Source organism: Apteryx mantelli, chromosome 12, assembly GCF_036417845.1.
Source record: "Apteryx mantelli isolate bAptMan1 chromosome 12, bAptMan1.hap1, whole genome shotgun sequence".
NCBI classification, from domain to species: domain Eukaryota; kingdom Metazoa; phylum Chordata; class Aves; order Apterygiformes; family Apterygidae; genus Apteryx; species Apteryx mantelli.
In genome coordinates, this window is record NC_089989.1 from 7,782,530 (window position 1) to 7,798,894 (window position 16,365).

The window sequence follows — 16,365 nt, forward strand, 5'->3', positions numbered from 1 at the left end:
CTGCTCTAAGTCATCCGCCGGCTCCTACACTAAATCAGGAGTTAGGAAAAAGAACAACTACTTAAGAGTTTTCTTTTGACTCCATATTAGTGCATTTGAATCTGTGACAGTGGACCAAGACAACTAAGCTGTTGTGACTAAAGCAACCGTGTACTGCCATCCAGGGTAGGTTTTCACGGCAGTATTGGCTCAGGTGATGGATGCCCCGATGCTTTGAGAGCAGGTTCAAGCAGCTGTTGTGGCTGGCTGCGGTCGATGGCGGTGTTCGGTGGTGTGTGTCACCCTGCAAGGGCTGGAGTGATGTCCCCAGCGTCTGAGCTGCGGGAGAGCTCGACCCCCCTCCTAGCTCATGGGGCAGGAGCTGCGGGGAAGGCGCTGGAGGGTATCATAACTCGCGTGCCATAGCTTTCGTCCTCACTGTCAAGCAGAACGGTTACCAGCTCGTGCGTGTTCAGCGAGGGTTTGTATCAAAAGCGCTATTCAAACACTACAGCTTGGCATAAATCCCCAAGTTCTTATGCAGTGAAGACACAACTTTATTAACTGAAATAATTCTGAAAATCTTCCTGTTTTTTTAATACACAATCCAAATAGTTGCAACGGTCTGCAGTAGCATACTTTTGCTGGAGTTTCAGGTTGGGTGGTGGGTGCCAGCTGTGGTGTGCCGTAGAAGGCTTTCCACGGCCCTTCTGATCTGTAAGAAGGTCCCGCTTTGTTTTCCATACTGGCCTTCAAGTGGCTTTGCCCTGCGCTCTACCCTCGCACATAGTGTTACAGAATTTCAGCAGTAAGATACTCTAGCAATCAATGTCAACATCTGAGTTCTTCGGCAGTAGTTCCTCCCTTTAAAAAGGGGGGGAAAACACCTCTATTTTTTTCCCCAAGGTATCTTTCTCTTGATACTTACTTGATAAGGTATTCATGTAATTAACTTTTTAGGGGCTTGCACAGATTCAAATAAGTTTTCTTATCTATTTTTGCTTATATTCTCTGGGGAGTTGACATGTCAGAGCAGATCTGTATACCATTCATTGTCCTGTGCATTTTCCTGTCTTTACAAAACTAGACATGGTAATAAAGAACTTATTACAGAAAGTGTAATATTTTTCATTTATAGATTGTAAGTTATTGCTACATGATATTTGTTTCAAACAAATGAATTACTTTTTTTTCTCAATCAATAGAATGTACATCCTGCAGAAGTCAGATTGCTTATTTTGGAAAACATCCTTTTAAATCCAGCATACGACATTTACCTTCTGGTAGGAACATCAATCCAATACAGAGTTCAGAAAATAAGACAAGGGAAGATTACAGGTTTGTCTGGTTCTTTTTTAATGTTTGGTGTGAATTTATCACTTCTGAGAAACTTTTAATTGTATTTGGACAACTTTGTTAATATTTAGTATTGTTTTTCTAAACTGTGATGATACAGCCATTTAGTCTTTTCTCTCACAAAAATTGTGTCTGTAAAGGATGTAGTCTCAGATTTGTCAAGGACATAAAGGCAAGGGTGACTTAGAAGAATAGGAGCTAACAGTATAATTTTAGATATGTTTGTTTCATATTGACTAAGAAATCAGATATGATTTCTTAGTTAAACTAAATTTAGATTAGTTCTTTTGCTAATGGAGAGTATTTTCTGATGGGTGGATCTGCTTTATTTTCACGAGTGTCCTTTGACTAGCTTTACCCCCTGTTCAGAAGTCTGTGAGTTTGTAATTGTATCTGTTGTTTACAGGGAGCCTGTGCTGTTAATGACTTTTTTTTTTCTTTTTTAGAAACTAGATATGAGATATTTTATTAGGCCTGTCTTCAGCTAGTATTATGGAATGGAGCAGCAAAAATTTTCAGTAACTCCTAGAAAGCAACTTCATCACTTTTGAAGCTGGAAATTAATCTGATGTTAGGTCTAAACAGTGGACAATTTTAGCTGGCAGCTGTAGCTTCAAAGAAATGAAAGTTAGGTGAGAAGCTCATGTGTGTGCTGATATAATCAGAAATGCATTTTCTATGAAATAAAAAAAGATTGACTTAATGTGTACGCTAGGCATCAATAAAAAATGAATCAGCAATAATTAGCAGCCTTCAAACACTGACACATTTGCTTTTATTGCTTCATATGTCTTCTTGTTTTATGTACAGAATTAATGATGCCATCTGATCAGTATGAACTGCAGCTACAGAACAACGTACTTGGCCCTGAGGGAGATCCATCGTGGCCAGTTGCCAAGCTGGATCAGGCAACATCAGTTGTAACTGCACTGCAGCAGGGACAGACTAATCTCATTCTTAGGCACAAGAGTATCCTTTGTGTGTCATGCTTTTCCGTCCAGGTCCTCATGGCAGGAGACAAACTTCCCACCCTTTGCAGCACGAAAAGATAAAATTATCCACATTTGTACCAGTGCTCTTGGAAATCAGGAGTACCCGCTGAAGTCTTGGAAAGCAGCACTGCTGTGAATCCACTCTCAGCAGAGCTGCCTGATGCTTTGACATGTTCTAAGACATTAGACTGGAAAAAGATCAAATCAGTCATGTCTGTTCCCTTCAGTCAATGTGGGAATGTGATGGGGCTTTGTTTAATTTTTATATTTGGAGCATTATATTCTAAAATAGAGGGATCTCACTGTCAATGTCTTTGGGGATAGTGGGGCTAATTTGTTTTCCATGTACAATTAGCTTGAAATATCCGAAGCGGCTCAAGCAGCGCCAGAAACAAGCTGATCTTTAACTTGACTTTTGGCAAAACTGTTTTGTTCCTTTACTGAGACTTCAGGTATTCGCATGCAAGGGGTTTCCAGACTACCAAACAGCACTATCTATGTTGTGAATCCGGGTTATTTAGGTTGGTATTTGCCATAATTTTCCCGACAGCTTAGTATCATTTCTTGCCTTTGTTCTTGTGCTGGGGTTGGGGTGTGTGTGTGGTTTCCAAGTCCCTTTCATTTCTCACATGACTTGTGTTATTTTAGAAAAGTCGTCATATTCATAAAATTAGCTGAATGTGAAAAAGGTTTCGTGGTAAACTCTTTTGTCTCTTGCTTTCACCTCCATATTCAAGAACTTGCAACAATTAAGGTGCATCTTCAGAGTGTAGGCACCAAAAGTGAAATGTTTATATTCGTGATGTGAAGAGCCTGTTTCTGCTATTCAATATTTCCTGTTTTGTAGGATTTACAGTTCACCCTGGTGATAGATGGGTCCTAGAAACAGGCAGAACTTATGAAATTACAATTGAAGTGTATGATAAATCAAGCAATAAGGTGTATTTATCTGACGTAAGTGAACGTATACTTTTTTCTGAGTGTCTGTCTCCTAAATCCTGGGTTTCTCTGCCATTAGTTGAGCAGTTTCTTCCTTACATTGAGTTAGGACATTTCAGGGCTTGTTATTTCTTGTCTTTTCTTTTTTAATAAAGCTTTGTGGGTGGTTAAAGTTCACTAGAGTCTAAGTGCTGTAGAAAAAATGGAAGAAGTTGGACAGTCTTCTTCAAACATGCAGCATATGCAGTGCGCTGGAAGTTGTAAACCAGTGTAACCGGTGGAGAGCAGTACTAACGCTGTTCTTAATCTCATCCGTCTCCCCCAAATACAACTTTGTCACCTCTAGAGGCAATCTTTCCTGTTCTCAAAGAATGAGATAAAGCAGGTTTACAACACTCTGGAGTAACTGTTTCCTTTCAGTTGGTTATGGGAAAAGATTTGATGACTAGTTAGCATTTAAACACTTCACTTTTTATAAGATGAATTCTAGCTAATAGGTGCCAAAACTTTGTTACTGTTAAAATCTAAAGGAGAAAAGCTTTAAATAGTTCCTTTGCAAACAGATTAATGTTGTTAAATTATTGCTGTTCAGAGCATCAGTGTATCTGTGAGTGTTATTTTGTTTGCCCTTACGATTGCTTCCTGAAATACAGATCTGAGTTTCAGTCAGGTCTCGGGAGAAATTTGTTATTGGGGCAGTAGTCACATGTTTTTCCCATATTGTGTTTAAGAATTACAACAATTTAATTGTTGTAAGGTTGTTTTTAAAAAAAAATTTAGAGGTATAAATATTGCTGCCTTTTTCCATGTTGAATTACATGTGCTATTAATAATAAATAAATAAATGTTTCCTGTGGAGCTAGGGTTGTGCTGTGTCTAAAATGTATGATACTGTTGAAAGACTGTGATACCTTCATGGTGAAAACTTTTTATTCTTCAGCTTCAGATAAGCTTCTTTGAACTAAATTACTAAATTTTTGTTCCCTCATTGATTTGTTACTAACCTGTTTATATCTATCTAGTCAGTATTATTGTCAGTTATTTGTGGCAATATATATTTAATGTCTTAATTTTAGAATATCAGAATTGATACCAAGCTGTCTGAAGAATATTTTGAGGTTCTGAAATCATCTCTGAATGGATCATATCATTTTGTGAGAGCGATAAAGAAGGGTCAGACCATTATTGATGCTGCACTGACATCTGTAGTAGATCAGGTATGTCTTCATAACTGTTCTGCTTTAACAGTAGACCTAAAAAATGCTTTACTTGCACATTAGTGGCTTAGTTGGCAGGCCTTCTAAAAGGAAGGCTAAGAATTACATGGGTCTAAGCCATCATTGTTTAAACAGATTAAGAACAATATTCTGAAATTGTTACTTTAGGAGAACTGTCAACTAAGTCAACAGAGGATTTGCTTAAGTAAAGATTGTGAGATTTTGCTACTGTGTGTGTGGCAAACACCTGTTAACTAGTGGTGCACGGCACTTTTTTTTTTTTTTGGGTGGCAAATATCTTACATGGGCTTGTAACATATCCTTGTGCTGGTGCAAAGGTCCTTTCACATTCTCTGAGTAAATTTTACAATTTATTATGGTAGGATCATCAGTTTCATAACCTGGCCTTGTTCGGCATTCAGTTACATTTGGAAAGTTTTCTCTCATTTGGTAAGTGATGTTAAATGCTGGAATGAAAATCTGCCAAACGTATCAGCCTACAGATCTCTTTAAATTAATATTCATTAACTTTCTGCTAATTGGGCAGGCTGCTGAACGTATGGCTAACTAGGGAAAGTGGTGTGAAAGTGATTTGCTTTTGCTTGAAACTGGAAAGATTCAACACTTCAACCTATTTGCTCTGAAATCTTTTTAGTGACTCCTTGAGTAGGATTTGGTGGATCCTTGTATATGATAAGGCACGCTCATTCCCTGTGTCAGACAAGTACTCCTGAATGAATTGAGATCTACTGAGAGCTATTAATAATTTCTTTTATAGCTCCAGCAAGAAATAAAGTATGTTGTGCAAGAGTGTTATGGCATTTCAGCAATATATAAAGGCCAGTTTTTCGGGATGGGTTGAGGAATGGGTATGTTAGGCTGAGAGGCCATGTCTTCCCCTCCTATCCAGCATGGAACATGTAAGGGCTAAATCTAAGTATGGAGTTACCAAATTAGTTCTCAAAAACTAGGAGTAGTGAAAGAGTGTATTTCTTACTGCTGTTTGCTTTTAAATGGGCCTGGGCACCTGTATTTCCATAGCAATATTACTTACTTAATACAAGAGTACACCTTGCTGCAACGAGCTCACAAATAACACTGCTCATAACAGAGTGACCCTAAATCGTTGCTTTGCGTTCTTTTTCTCAGAGGTGTTTTCAACTACTTGCTTATAAATAAGGGCTGAAAGTTATTCCTAGAAGGTAGTACGGTGCCATTTATAACACTGTACTGTTGCTTTTTATAGGATGGAGGTGTTCATACATTGCCAGTTCCGGTGCGAAACCAGCAAGATGTTGAAATCTATGTTCCAATAGTTCTTTCACCCAGCATTTTGACATTTCCATGGCAGCCAAGAGCAGGAACCTACCAGTACACCATACAGGTATGCAAAAGAAGCATCTAAATGCAGAAAGTATTGCTCGAGTGGATGCAGTGAGCCCTGTAATTACTTACATAGAATCAACTTTGTATGCTTCAGGCACCAACTTGTTTGGAGGACTTCCACTGGATGTTAGTTGCAAGAATTAATGTGTAGTTTAAAAATGTTATCTCTTATCTTCCGTGCATGCACACACGCATGCCCTGGCTTAGAATTACAGAAAAAGTCCTAGTTACAAAACTTCATAACGAAAGAAAAAGTAGAAGCTGCCATTTACTGTAAACTGGGAGTATGATTTGAAGGTGCAATGACATGCAAAAAGGGCATGACAAGATGAACGACCAGCTCCCTAGAGACCCTCGGTATCAGTATCCTTCACTCCTCACATCTCTTGCTTTTAGTAAAAAGCCACAGGGAGGGAAAGGCCATTTCTTCATTTATAGTATGCCTTTCTAAAAAGACTTTTTTCTTAAGTTTCTTACACCTTGTCTTTGCTCCCACACTGCCAGTCCTTTCATATGCTTCATAAAGCTGGTTGTTTGTCTTTCAGCATCCAGTGTGTACTCTAACTGGGGAAAAGAACCTCATGCAAACCTCTTCCCGAGTCAAGATCCTCACCTCAGTGCCATCTCCTCCAGATCCTGCTCTCAGGGGTTTCATGCACAGTTCTTACCACTCCCTTTTAGCATAAAGTAGTGCTGAGTTACTGGTTTATCTTCAAGTAAACAGTATAGGAGAAGAGGCAGCAGGTCACAGGGTGTATTTAAAACAAAAACAAAACAAACAAAAAAAACCCACTAAATCATTGAATGGTTACTTTTGCATTTTTCAGAAAGAACTGTATTCACTGGTGTAATTCTGGAGTTAAGGCCATTGAATTTTATGTCATCTGTATTTTTACCTTCTATGGGATTAGAATTTACCTTAGTTCATGCTATGCCCAACCACACCAGCAGAGTGTGGTAAAAATTCTTAGTACCAAAATGCATTTTCAGTACTTCATTATAACTTCTGCTAGAGCCCAGTGAGGGAAAGTAAATGTGTTGTTCTCTGTTTTCCACCTCTCCTACAGATCTAGTCTTGTCTCTTTATCTTGTATATATCATTAAATGTCTCGCCACAGAATGTTCCTTCCTGTTAATCAAAAAATCTGCATTATTTTTTACTGTGGTTTTTTTCATTTAAAAATAAGTCAAGGTCCCCCCCCCCAACATTTGAATTAGATGGTATTTACTGAAACCGAGAACACTTTCCCAATCTGTCCATTCAACAATACTAGTGGTTGTTTACAATAGCACACAGCATGACTGTTGTCCCTGCTTGCAGACTAGTTTTTGCCTCCTACTCAATAGCTTTTGAGTCAAGCTATTTTAAACCAATGAATGGACTCTCTCTGAAAGTAAGTTTAAAGGGATTTTGGATCTAGACATATTTTGTTTATAGCTGAAGAAGTAATTCCTTCCAGATGGTATCAGAATGGTTTTTGGTTTTTACTTTCTGTCAGCTGTCTGTTTTTGTTGGTTGATTTGTTCATATTTTCATTAATAAGATGGCTTCTGTTGCGAGTAAAAATGATAGCATGCAGATCTTTTTCCTTCCATGCATGTGAGAAGCTAGGTGCCATCCTTATGAAGCTTAGTATGTGGCAGTCAAACTGAGGGGTGTATTTTTCTGGCGTGGGCATCACCCTTACTGATAGTACAGTCTGTGGAGCGGAGTTTAGCTAAGAGTCTGTGGATCCCAGAATAGGTGGGTTTGGAGGGGTCCCCTGGAGATTGTCTGCTCCAACCCCCTGCTCAAGCAGGGTCACCTAGAGCAGGATGCCCAGGACTGTGTTCAGGCAGGTTTTGAATATCTGCAAGGATGGAGACCCCACAACCTCTCTGGGTAACCTGCTTCAGTGTTCAACCACCCTCACGGTGGAAAATGTTTTCTTACGTTCAGACGGAGCTTCCTGTGTTTCCGGTTGTGCCTGTTGCCTCTCGTCCTGCTGCTGGGCACCCCTGAGAAGAGAGCTATTAAGCTGAAATGGGAACTGGCTTATTCTCTCTCTTCTCAGTGCAAACTGACTGCTAGAGAGAAAAATGTAGTAATACATCTGGTTTACATGACAAGGAGATGCGACTCTGCAGAATTATGAAGAATTTGTTATTTCTGTGTTGTCTTCTGCCCATTTCCTTATTTTAGCTGAAGATATCATTACAAAACACTTTGAACATTTACATTCCTTAACTAAACACTTTTTGCCATATCTCACACATTTCCTTCTATCAAACACCATTACTTTTTTAGCCATTCATCTTTATCTAGTGCTCTTTCTGTAATCAGGTTGTACAGGTGCTTATGGAAGGGAAAAAGAGAAATGACTGTTCCTTTGATTTTCTAGGAGAAGACAATTAGCTAAGTCTAGTTTAGTTTAGATTGTTTATTTTCCACGCTGCTCTTCTAGACTTACTTTGTTGCCTGTTCTTACATCAGTTTAATTATGAAACAGGTTAGAGCAAATGCTGAGGAAGCTAAAGAAATGAACAAAATGCACATAAACAAAAACTGCTTGCAGTACTCACCTGTATTTCACCCAATTTTCCCTCCGATGGAACTTCAAACTTTTTAAGTTGCTTTAAAAATGCAGCTTATTCTGAGTGTACCATACTGTACAAGATTACTCTTGACGCTTTGTCTGATGTCCCATAATGCTGCTTAAAGACTATGCTTTACAGCATCGTAACGATTATCTTTGTTCAGCAACTAGTGTTACAGATTAAGGAGGAAAATACTCTGCTTGGGCCGGCGAATTTGTTTTTTTGCCCTCGACTTTACAGAATATGAACCTGCAGCAGATGTTACCCTGTCCTGACTGTCGAATGTTCCTATTGCTTAGTCAGTATAATCATTTGTGTCTATTGGTGTGGGCCATAATATCAGGTAACTCGTTCTTTCCCTTATGTGGAATAATTACATTCACTTATGCTCTTCTTATCTTAAAGCAGTCTTTCGATAGCTGGGAGCTTTGGGGGAAAGGGCTTTTGTGGTTGGTTTTTTTTTTAATTTATTTATTTTTGGAAACTCCACGATAAACCTGAGCTTCTGAGTTTCGCGGTTACTGAACCCTCCCTTGAGGGAGGAACCCACTTCTGGGAGCGCAGCCTGTGTAACTCTCAGGCCCCCATAGTGCTTGTGGCACACGTAGGCAGTTTGTATCTGTGCCTGTCCTTCGTTCCTTGGCTGATCAGGTGCTGGAGCAGCATTTGTTGAATGGCTACAGGTAGACATGCTGATCTTCAGAATGACTATAAAGATCTAATGCCAAGAAGAGGTTGATTTTTTTTTTCTTTGTTTGTTGTTGTTTGTTTTGTTTTGTTTGTTGTTCCTTTCCCTCCCTGCCTCCCCCGTCTTTTCTTTTCCTTTTGGATCCCTTAACAATTCCCACTGGCAGCAGCTAGTTGATGCAGTGTGGCAGGCTAGCAGCTCTGAGACCCAGAATCATTGAGTTTGCTCTTTGGCTGTCAGCAACAGAGATATAGTGGGAGTTTTCAGAAGTACAATAATCCTGTGTGCCAGGCCTCTGGTGTGCCAGCCTGTGAAACACTGTGCTGTCTCCAAGCACTGTCAATCACTGGGACCTGCAAGCATCAGACATCTGCAGCTGTGAGAGAGAGATGTTTGGGTTAGCAACACTGGTGAGCACACAGTATATGTGCATGAAGAAACCTGAAATTAAAATGAATGAAGTGCAGTAATCTTCTCGTCTCTTACTTGACCTAGCTTATTTCAAAGTGCTTAGGAATTATTTTGGTTGTATTTCCTCAATAGTAGCATTATCAATGCTCAGTGTATTCACAGCTTTTCATGCAAGGTATTCAGGAGCTTGACAGTTAAGAAACATGAAAACCATTCGCTTTGTAAAAATATTTGAAAGATTTTCTCTCTGTTCTAGGCCTATGGTGGAAGTGGAAATTTCAGCTGGTCCTATTCTAACCAGGCAGTTGCTACAGTGACAGTCAAAGGAGTAATGACAACTGGAAGTGACATTGGTGTCAGTGTTATTCAGGCAATTGATGTTCAGAATCCACTGCATTATGGAGAAATGAAGGTAAAAGTTTACGTTCTCTGGTCACTCTTGAAGATGGCTTTTCAAAAACAATGAAGAAGCTGAGCCTTCCCCTTTGCAAAATGTTGCCAAGCGATTTGCCTCTCTGCCCTGTGGCAGGGTAAGTGATCAGCTTCCAAGTTCATACTTCTGGGGATTCGAGCCGTCTCTGCTGCATTGATTTTAGTCCCAGTTTGTCCCCCCCATTTTCTTGGCAACTCTTTTTCCATGATGAATGTTTGAGTGCAAGAAGGAAGCAGTCATTTGCTGCTGGCTTAGCCATCTAAGTAGACCAGCCAAACTAAAAATACTTTCTGCAGGGGAAGAGGTAGGTGAGGGAACAGAAGCAGTTGGTTTCCCCTTGATATAAAAATGATGAAAGTTAACATGAAGATGTGGTAAGGAAACAAACTGCCTAGAAAAGGCAGAATCCTGTACCTGCCCCTCAATAAATCTAGATCCCAAAGCTGACCAAGAAAAAGAATCCTACAGGAATATTAGGAGAAGATGGGGAATGAAAAAATATACTTTGTGAAGAGGGATTTTGTCATCTCTATACAAATCATATCCTATTCTTAGTATTTTGTCAGGGTGTGAGATATAGTGAAGAAAATACGGGGGCAGTATGTAATCTACCCACAAAACAGTATGTGCAAAGATACGTGAAGAAGTTTCTCTAGTTAATGCTTACTGTAAATCTACAGTCTTAAATACTTTTCCCCTGATTTGGAATTTTTTCTAGGGACACAAATAATTTTTCTTAATGAAATCATGCCGGTGCTTACTCTCTCTGTCAAGCTTTTCAGAACTGCCAGACCAGTAACTTAGTAGAATAGAACTAAAAGTAAGTACTGCTGTGTGCTGTGTATTTACTACTGTGAAGTAGTACTACTCTGCTACCTTCACAAAAAAGGGTGTTGGCACTAGTTGATCTGGTCAAATTCTGATCTGGCTAGGTGCCTGTCAAACCAGAAATAGTCTTTGCAAGTGTTGTGTTCAAGTAGTTATGTAGTGTTGCTCATGCTATTAGGATTGAAGGCCCAAATATAACCTGTCACTTACGAACATGCTTAATTTTAGATACGCGCGCTGTGTTGGAGCAGTAGTGAGATACTTCCATCTATCACATTTCTATGAAATGCAGCTTCTGCAGCAATAGCACGTCCTGAATTCAGGCATTTGAATCTGTACTTTAACTCTGTGCCTTTTGCAAAGAGCTAATGGAAATGGAATGGAAACCTGACAGAGAAGAGAATTTTGCTCTTGACCTCAGTAAAAGAAAGAGAATGTACTGAGCACATGTGATTAATCCAGAGTCCAGAGACTGTTTTTGTCTGAATGCATAGTCTTAAATAAAACAGGCTTGATTACGCCACGCAGATACTGTTGAGGCTGGCAAACAACCTCCATCTGGTTAAGGCTTTATAAAGATGATGGTCTTGGTTCCTGAGGGAGCACAGCAGCTTGATTTAGGAAGCAGGTCTTGCAAGCCCTGGGCAGCACACCTTCCTTCCACGATGCATGCATGCAGTTTAGCAGCTGGTGGGAACAAACTGATTGGATTAAATCTACATACATTAGCTATATAAAAAGCCTCATCACTCTTAAGTTTTCCCATGTGCAACATAGCAGTAGTTGTTGTATTGCACTTCTGTTGCACCAGAGTACCTTTTAGCAAAAGCGTTAAAGAATGTTTGGTCAAGACTGCCAAGTCTGTCCCATAGTGAAGAGGAAAAGTATGTAAGTAGAAATCCTTTTGTTAGTATGAGTGTTTTGGGAAAGATATTTTTAACAAAGTTTTGCTTGGAACAACTGCATCTACCAATGCTGTTTTTTAAGGGGCAAATTAGCTTGTTCTTTTCTGCTCAGATTAACTATGTCAGTTCTACAAGATGCATTTGAGATGGACATCACATTTTAAATAATGACTGTTCCGGTTGTTAAAACTTACACAGAACCTAGTTTACAAACTTGCTCTAAGATTGCTCCCTGGATAACCCAGGTTCCAGTGATGCTGCTTTTTACCAGTATGATAGTTACCAGTGTACCAGATTTAGGAGTGAGAATTTTTGTTTAAAACCTTTTATCCTCAAACATAAATTAAAGCTTGAAGATGGAAGAAAATATTTCTCTGCATGTGAGCTTTCAGAGCCATGTATTGCACAATCTGAATAGGGTATTTTTAAATGTCTTTGTTTTTGTGTTAAGAATTACATTCTTCCTGGAATAACTCTGAAGAGTTTTATTTATTGATGAGCAAGTATTAGGAACAGTTAACTGTGTTTCACAAGGATTGCAATTTTAACACTATACTATATGGTTCGACAATTTATCCTGAAGTCATTTGTAGGTAGTTTAGAAGTTTAGATACTGCAGATGAAAAGCTTTGATCACAGTAATTGTTATGCAATGTGCAGTCGATCTTTGGAATATTCTTTGATGTTATTGAAAAAGTAGCAAGTCAGAATAACAAATAATATACTTAAGGCTTGTCCATCAACATAACTGATATAATAGCTTCTAAGATCTATTTCTGCTAGTCTTATCCTTGGAGGTAATCCTTTTGATTTCCAAGGTATTTCTGACATAAAGATTGCTTGTGGAAGCAGAAGGCACTAGATGTGTTTGCTTATTTTAGATCTCTGATATATTACGGGGGAGGGGGGGGGGGGAGGACTTTGAATACCATTAAAAATGCCCTGCCGACAGAAATACAAGAAACAAAAGAGTTAAGCCTGTAAGAAGATCTTTGGGCCATTGGTTCCCATAATTTCTTCTACACACCTGCTGCTATCAGCTATGCAGACTGAAGGCCAAGGGAGCCTTGATGACTTTGTCAGGTCTAGCTCAAACATTTATGCTGTGGAACTCAAGTTCAGATACCAAGCCCGGCCCAGCTGGTCATAGTGCCTCCTGGAGATATCACACACTTTAATCCACACTTTAAAATCTATACAGCAAAAGGCAGGTGGCAGAAAAGAGAATTAATACAAGTAGTAGCAAAAGGATCACTAGGTTAATGCAAACTTGGACTGTTATGAGAGAAGAGGACTAAAATGGTTGAGAAATCTTCCTGGCGCCCTCTGATACCTTTCTGTGTCAGGTGAACACAGTAGCAATGTTAAATCTGAGAGGAACTGCTTCCAGGTGTCGGAGAGAAGTTAGTCGTTAGGAGATGTATATACGAGGGCTGAGAAAAATGAGGACATCATAATGAAGTCTTGTTTTCTGGCACCTTTTTGAGGAGTTGTTTGTGCACCTCTGACCTCTGGTTCCTTTCCTCCCTCAGGTGTATGTAACTGAACCCAGTGGGATGGAGTTCCTGCCATGCCAGGTTGAAGCGCGTGTTGGCCAAACGTTGGAGCTGCCCCTGCGGATTAATGGTCTAACAAACGTTGAAACGGGCGAGACAGTCCCACTGAGTGACTGCTCACACTTTGATCTAGTTGTGGAAGTAGAAAACCGTGGCGTGTTTACACCACTTCAAGGTGATTTAACACCTCCCCATTTTGAAAGTTAAATTAAAATGTTACTAAGTCACATGTCTCCTTTAAATCACTGTTTTGATTGCTGTGTAGAGAATTGCTAGAGAGGTGCTTAACTTCAGAGGTGGGGCTCAGAGCAGCCAGGAAATGTTATTTGGAGGATGTACTTACTTTTTATGCTGCAGAGCTTCCCTCTGATATTTTTGATGCTTTGAAGGACTCTGAAAGCCTTTTGGCAATTAATAAGAAGACACTGAAGAATGTGCAGTCTCCCGCATGCCTTTCTACTGCTTTAATATTTTTGATGTGCTGCTATAACAAAGCTGATGGGCCCTCTCCTCAGAGGGGTCCAGGTATATTGTGTTTTGATGGTGAATCGGAGGATTTGCGAAAATACTAAAATGAATAACCGCTTAGCCCTACTTGCCCAGCTGTACCTTTCAGTTCTATAAAGGCACTAGTCATTGTTTGCTTTCAAGGAGCTAAGAAGACCAGTTGCTTAAATTTTGCTAAAGCTGTGTCATTCTTAAGCTTGCAGCTTTAAGAAGCGCATCTTGTCAGGTTTATTAAGAGTATGGAATATACTTTTTTTTTTTCTTTTTCTCTCTCCAAAGTTTGCCATTAATGGACAATGGACAATGGACTTTGCACCATTAATGTCCAAGCGGACAATGAGCAACCTGCTTGTCCCTGTGTCTGCTGAATTTAGTATATTATTCAGATGTACCATTACTTTTTTCAAGTGCCTCTTGTATGGAAGCTCTTTCTTGTGCTATTGAGCCAGTAAAACCAGTCTGCATTGTACCATCTGTGTGCCTGAGAGGCAGCAGTTTTAAAATATCACTACATAATTAGCTGTTCCTGTGCTTTTTTAAAAAAAGAAAAAAAGAAAAATGTATGCGAAGAAACAGAGAAATGTCATGACAATACCTTTCCTTTGGCCAGTGAAAACTTGAGTTGTAGTCAATACTTCTGTGCAGGAAAGCTGGCTTAGTTACAAGCCAGTTTCACTTTAAGCAGCAAAATAAAAGTACTTAATTAAGAAAATTATATTAATTTGTACTTCAGAGAAAAGACTTGTGTCCTGCTTAGAACAGTGTGAAAGTAAAGAAGTTTGAGATATGGATACTTCAATAAGTGATGGTTTTGATACAAAAGACAGTGAACATTTTACCCATTCGGTTGGTGAGATCTACATACTTCTGGTGGAAATATTTCTGTCAAGAAAAGCCATCTAGAATTTTAATTAAAATGCCTGGCCAATTCTCTCCAAAGGCTTTTTTTTTTTTTTTTTTTTTTTTTTTTTGACAGGGAGACTTAAGCCGACTGCTGATTTTTGTAGCGGAGTCAGAATGAAAGCTGAAACTCAAGGATACACAACACTTGTTGTTAGTTACACCCATGGTCATGTCCACCTCAGTGCTAGTATCACCATTGCTGCCTATCTACCATTAAAAGTAAGTCTTTTTTGCTGTACTTAAATTTAAAAAAAAAAAAAAAAAAGACAGCTCAATGTATCTAAATGACAAATAGCAAGTTGATATTATGTAACTAGTATGTAAAAATTGAGGTGGTTGTTTGATTCTTAGGAAAAATCTTATGATCTGTCTTAGAGAATCATGTTTTAACCCTTTCTGTATGGAGCGCATATATTGGAGATTTCCTACATAAACGCTGCAAGATATAGCTATAGAGGAATGAGTAGGTTGGTGGTGAACTAACAGATTTTTGCAAGTGTTGAAGAAGAAAGTGAACCTGATGTTCTTGGCCGTTTTTCAGATTTTATGGCAAGAGTCACAAATGCTGTCATCTGTAGGAACATTCAGACAGTAACAGGCATCAAACTTCTTCAGAGTGAACTGCAAAGGAGTGAATATTTTGAGGGTGAAGGATAACAACGTTTGTCTGTAACACTGAGTTCCTCTTTCTAGCTAATTTGCAGTAACCTGATTTCTGCAAATTCTAATTTACTCATAGACATGTTCTTATTAAAAAAAAAAAAAAAAAAGTGTGTAGACGGCTGAAAAACAGCTTTGTATTACAAGAACACCTAGACAATTCATTCATGAGACTGAATCCTTCAGAAGTTGGGTATGTCCTGTTGTGCATAACATAGCTATTGAATTAGTAAGTTAGCCTTCATCAGACTCTAAATGGTTTGAAGATGATGCAAGACTCAAAGCCTTTGTTTTTCAGCTGGCTATTTTAACAGATTTCTTGTAAATAGGAAAATGTATTTCACTGCTCGACAGTTCAAGTAAAAAAGTAGGAAAGAGAATCTGAGTACGAGGTCAGTATGTGAAAATATAACAGTGTGCTCATGTCAACCTCTATCTTTAGAGATCAAGCACTGAATCCGCAAAGCTTAAGTCCAATATGTTTGACCATAGTATTCCCCCCTCTCCCCCATCTGGAAGAAAGTTTGTGTAAATCAAACAAATGTGCGAGTGTAATGACGACTTTACTTTTTAAAAATGCTTTTCTGTCAAAGATTTTGAATCGCAGAGAATATAACACTTGGAAGATGCTGAGACATCCTGAGCAGTGTGTGTAATCTTTTCTGCTATTGGCAGCCAATGTGAAAAGGCTTAGTCCCTTTAATTAGGAATTATTCATATGTATGCTATCATTCACATTCCGTAACAAAGTCCCTTGAGGCATTATAACACTGCTTTTCATATATAAAATTAAATGCCTCTAGGGTACTTTACAGAGCCCATATGTATTAGGAAAGAGCTTGGAACAGTGATTTCCAAATTTTCTTTTCCCTCCTATCAGTAGAATGAAATATTTGTGATGCTCAGAAATGGAGGACCCAGGCATTTTGCTGTCAGATGTCATCCATTAAAAAGAAATTTATAGCATAAGAACTGAGAGAAAGACAAACAGGAGTCAAAGAGCAGGAAGACACTCAAGACTAAATCTT

At 39.0% G+C, this 16,365-nt stretch overlaps 1 protein-coding gene across 2 annotated transcripts in view; it reads left to right on the top strand.

Annotated features, from left to right (window-relative positions):
• NUP210 (nucleoporin 210) overlaps positions 1–16,365 on the top strand; it is a 74,291-nt gene that overhangs the window by 21,334 nt on the left and 36,592 nt on the right. Inside the window, exons 6-14 of one of the 2 annotated variants that reach the window (XM_067303821.1) lie at positions 1,185–1,317; positions 2,146–2,304; positions 2,780–2,848; positions 3,175–3,281; positions 4,343–4,483; positions 5,730–5,867; positions 9,802–9,957; positions 13,244–13,442; positions 14,751–14,896. In XM_067303821.1, coding sequence (XP_067159922.1) covers positions 1,185–1,317; positions 2,146–2,304; positions 2,780–2,848; positions 3,175–3,281; positions 4,343–4,483; positions 5,730–5,867; positions 9,802–9,957; positions 13,244–13,442; positions 14,751–14,896 — 1,248 coding nt within the window. Of the gene's footprint in view, positions 1–1,184; positions 1,318–1,946; positions 1,968–2,145; positions 2,305–2,779; positions 2,849–3,174; positions 3,282–4,342; positions 4,484–5,729; positions 5,868–9,801; positions 9,958–13,243; positions 13,443–14,750; positions 14,897–16,365 lie in introns of those variants that run through there. The other variant, XM_067303822.1, reaches the window with a different exon arrangement.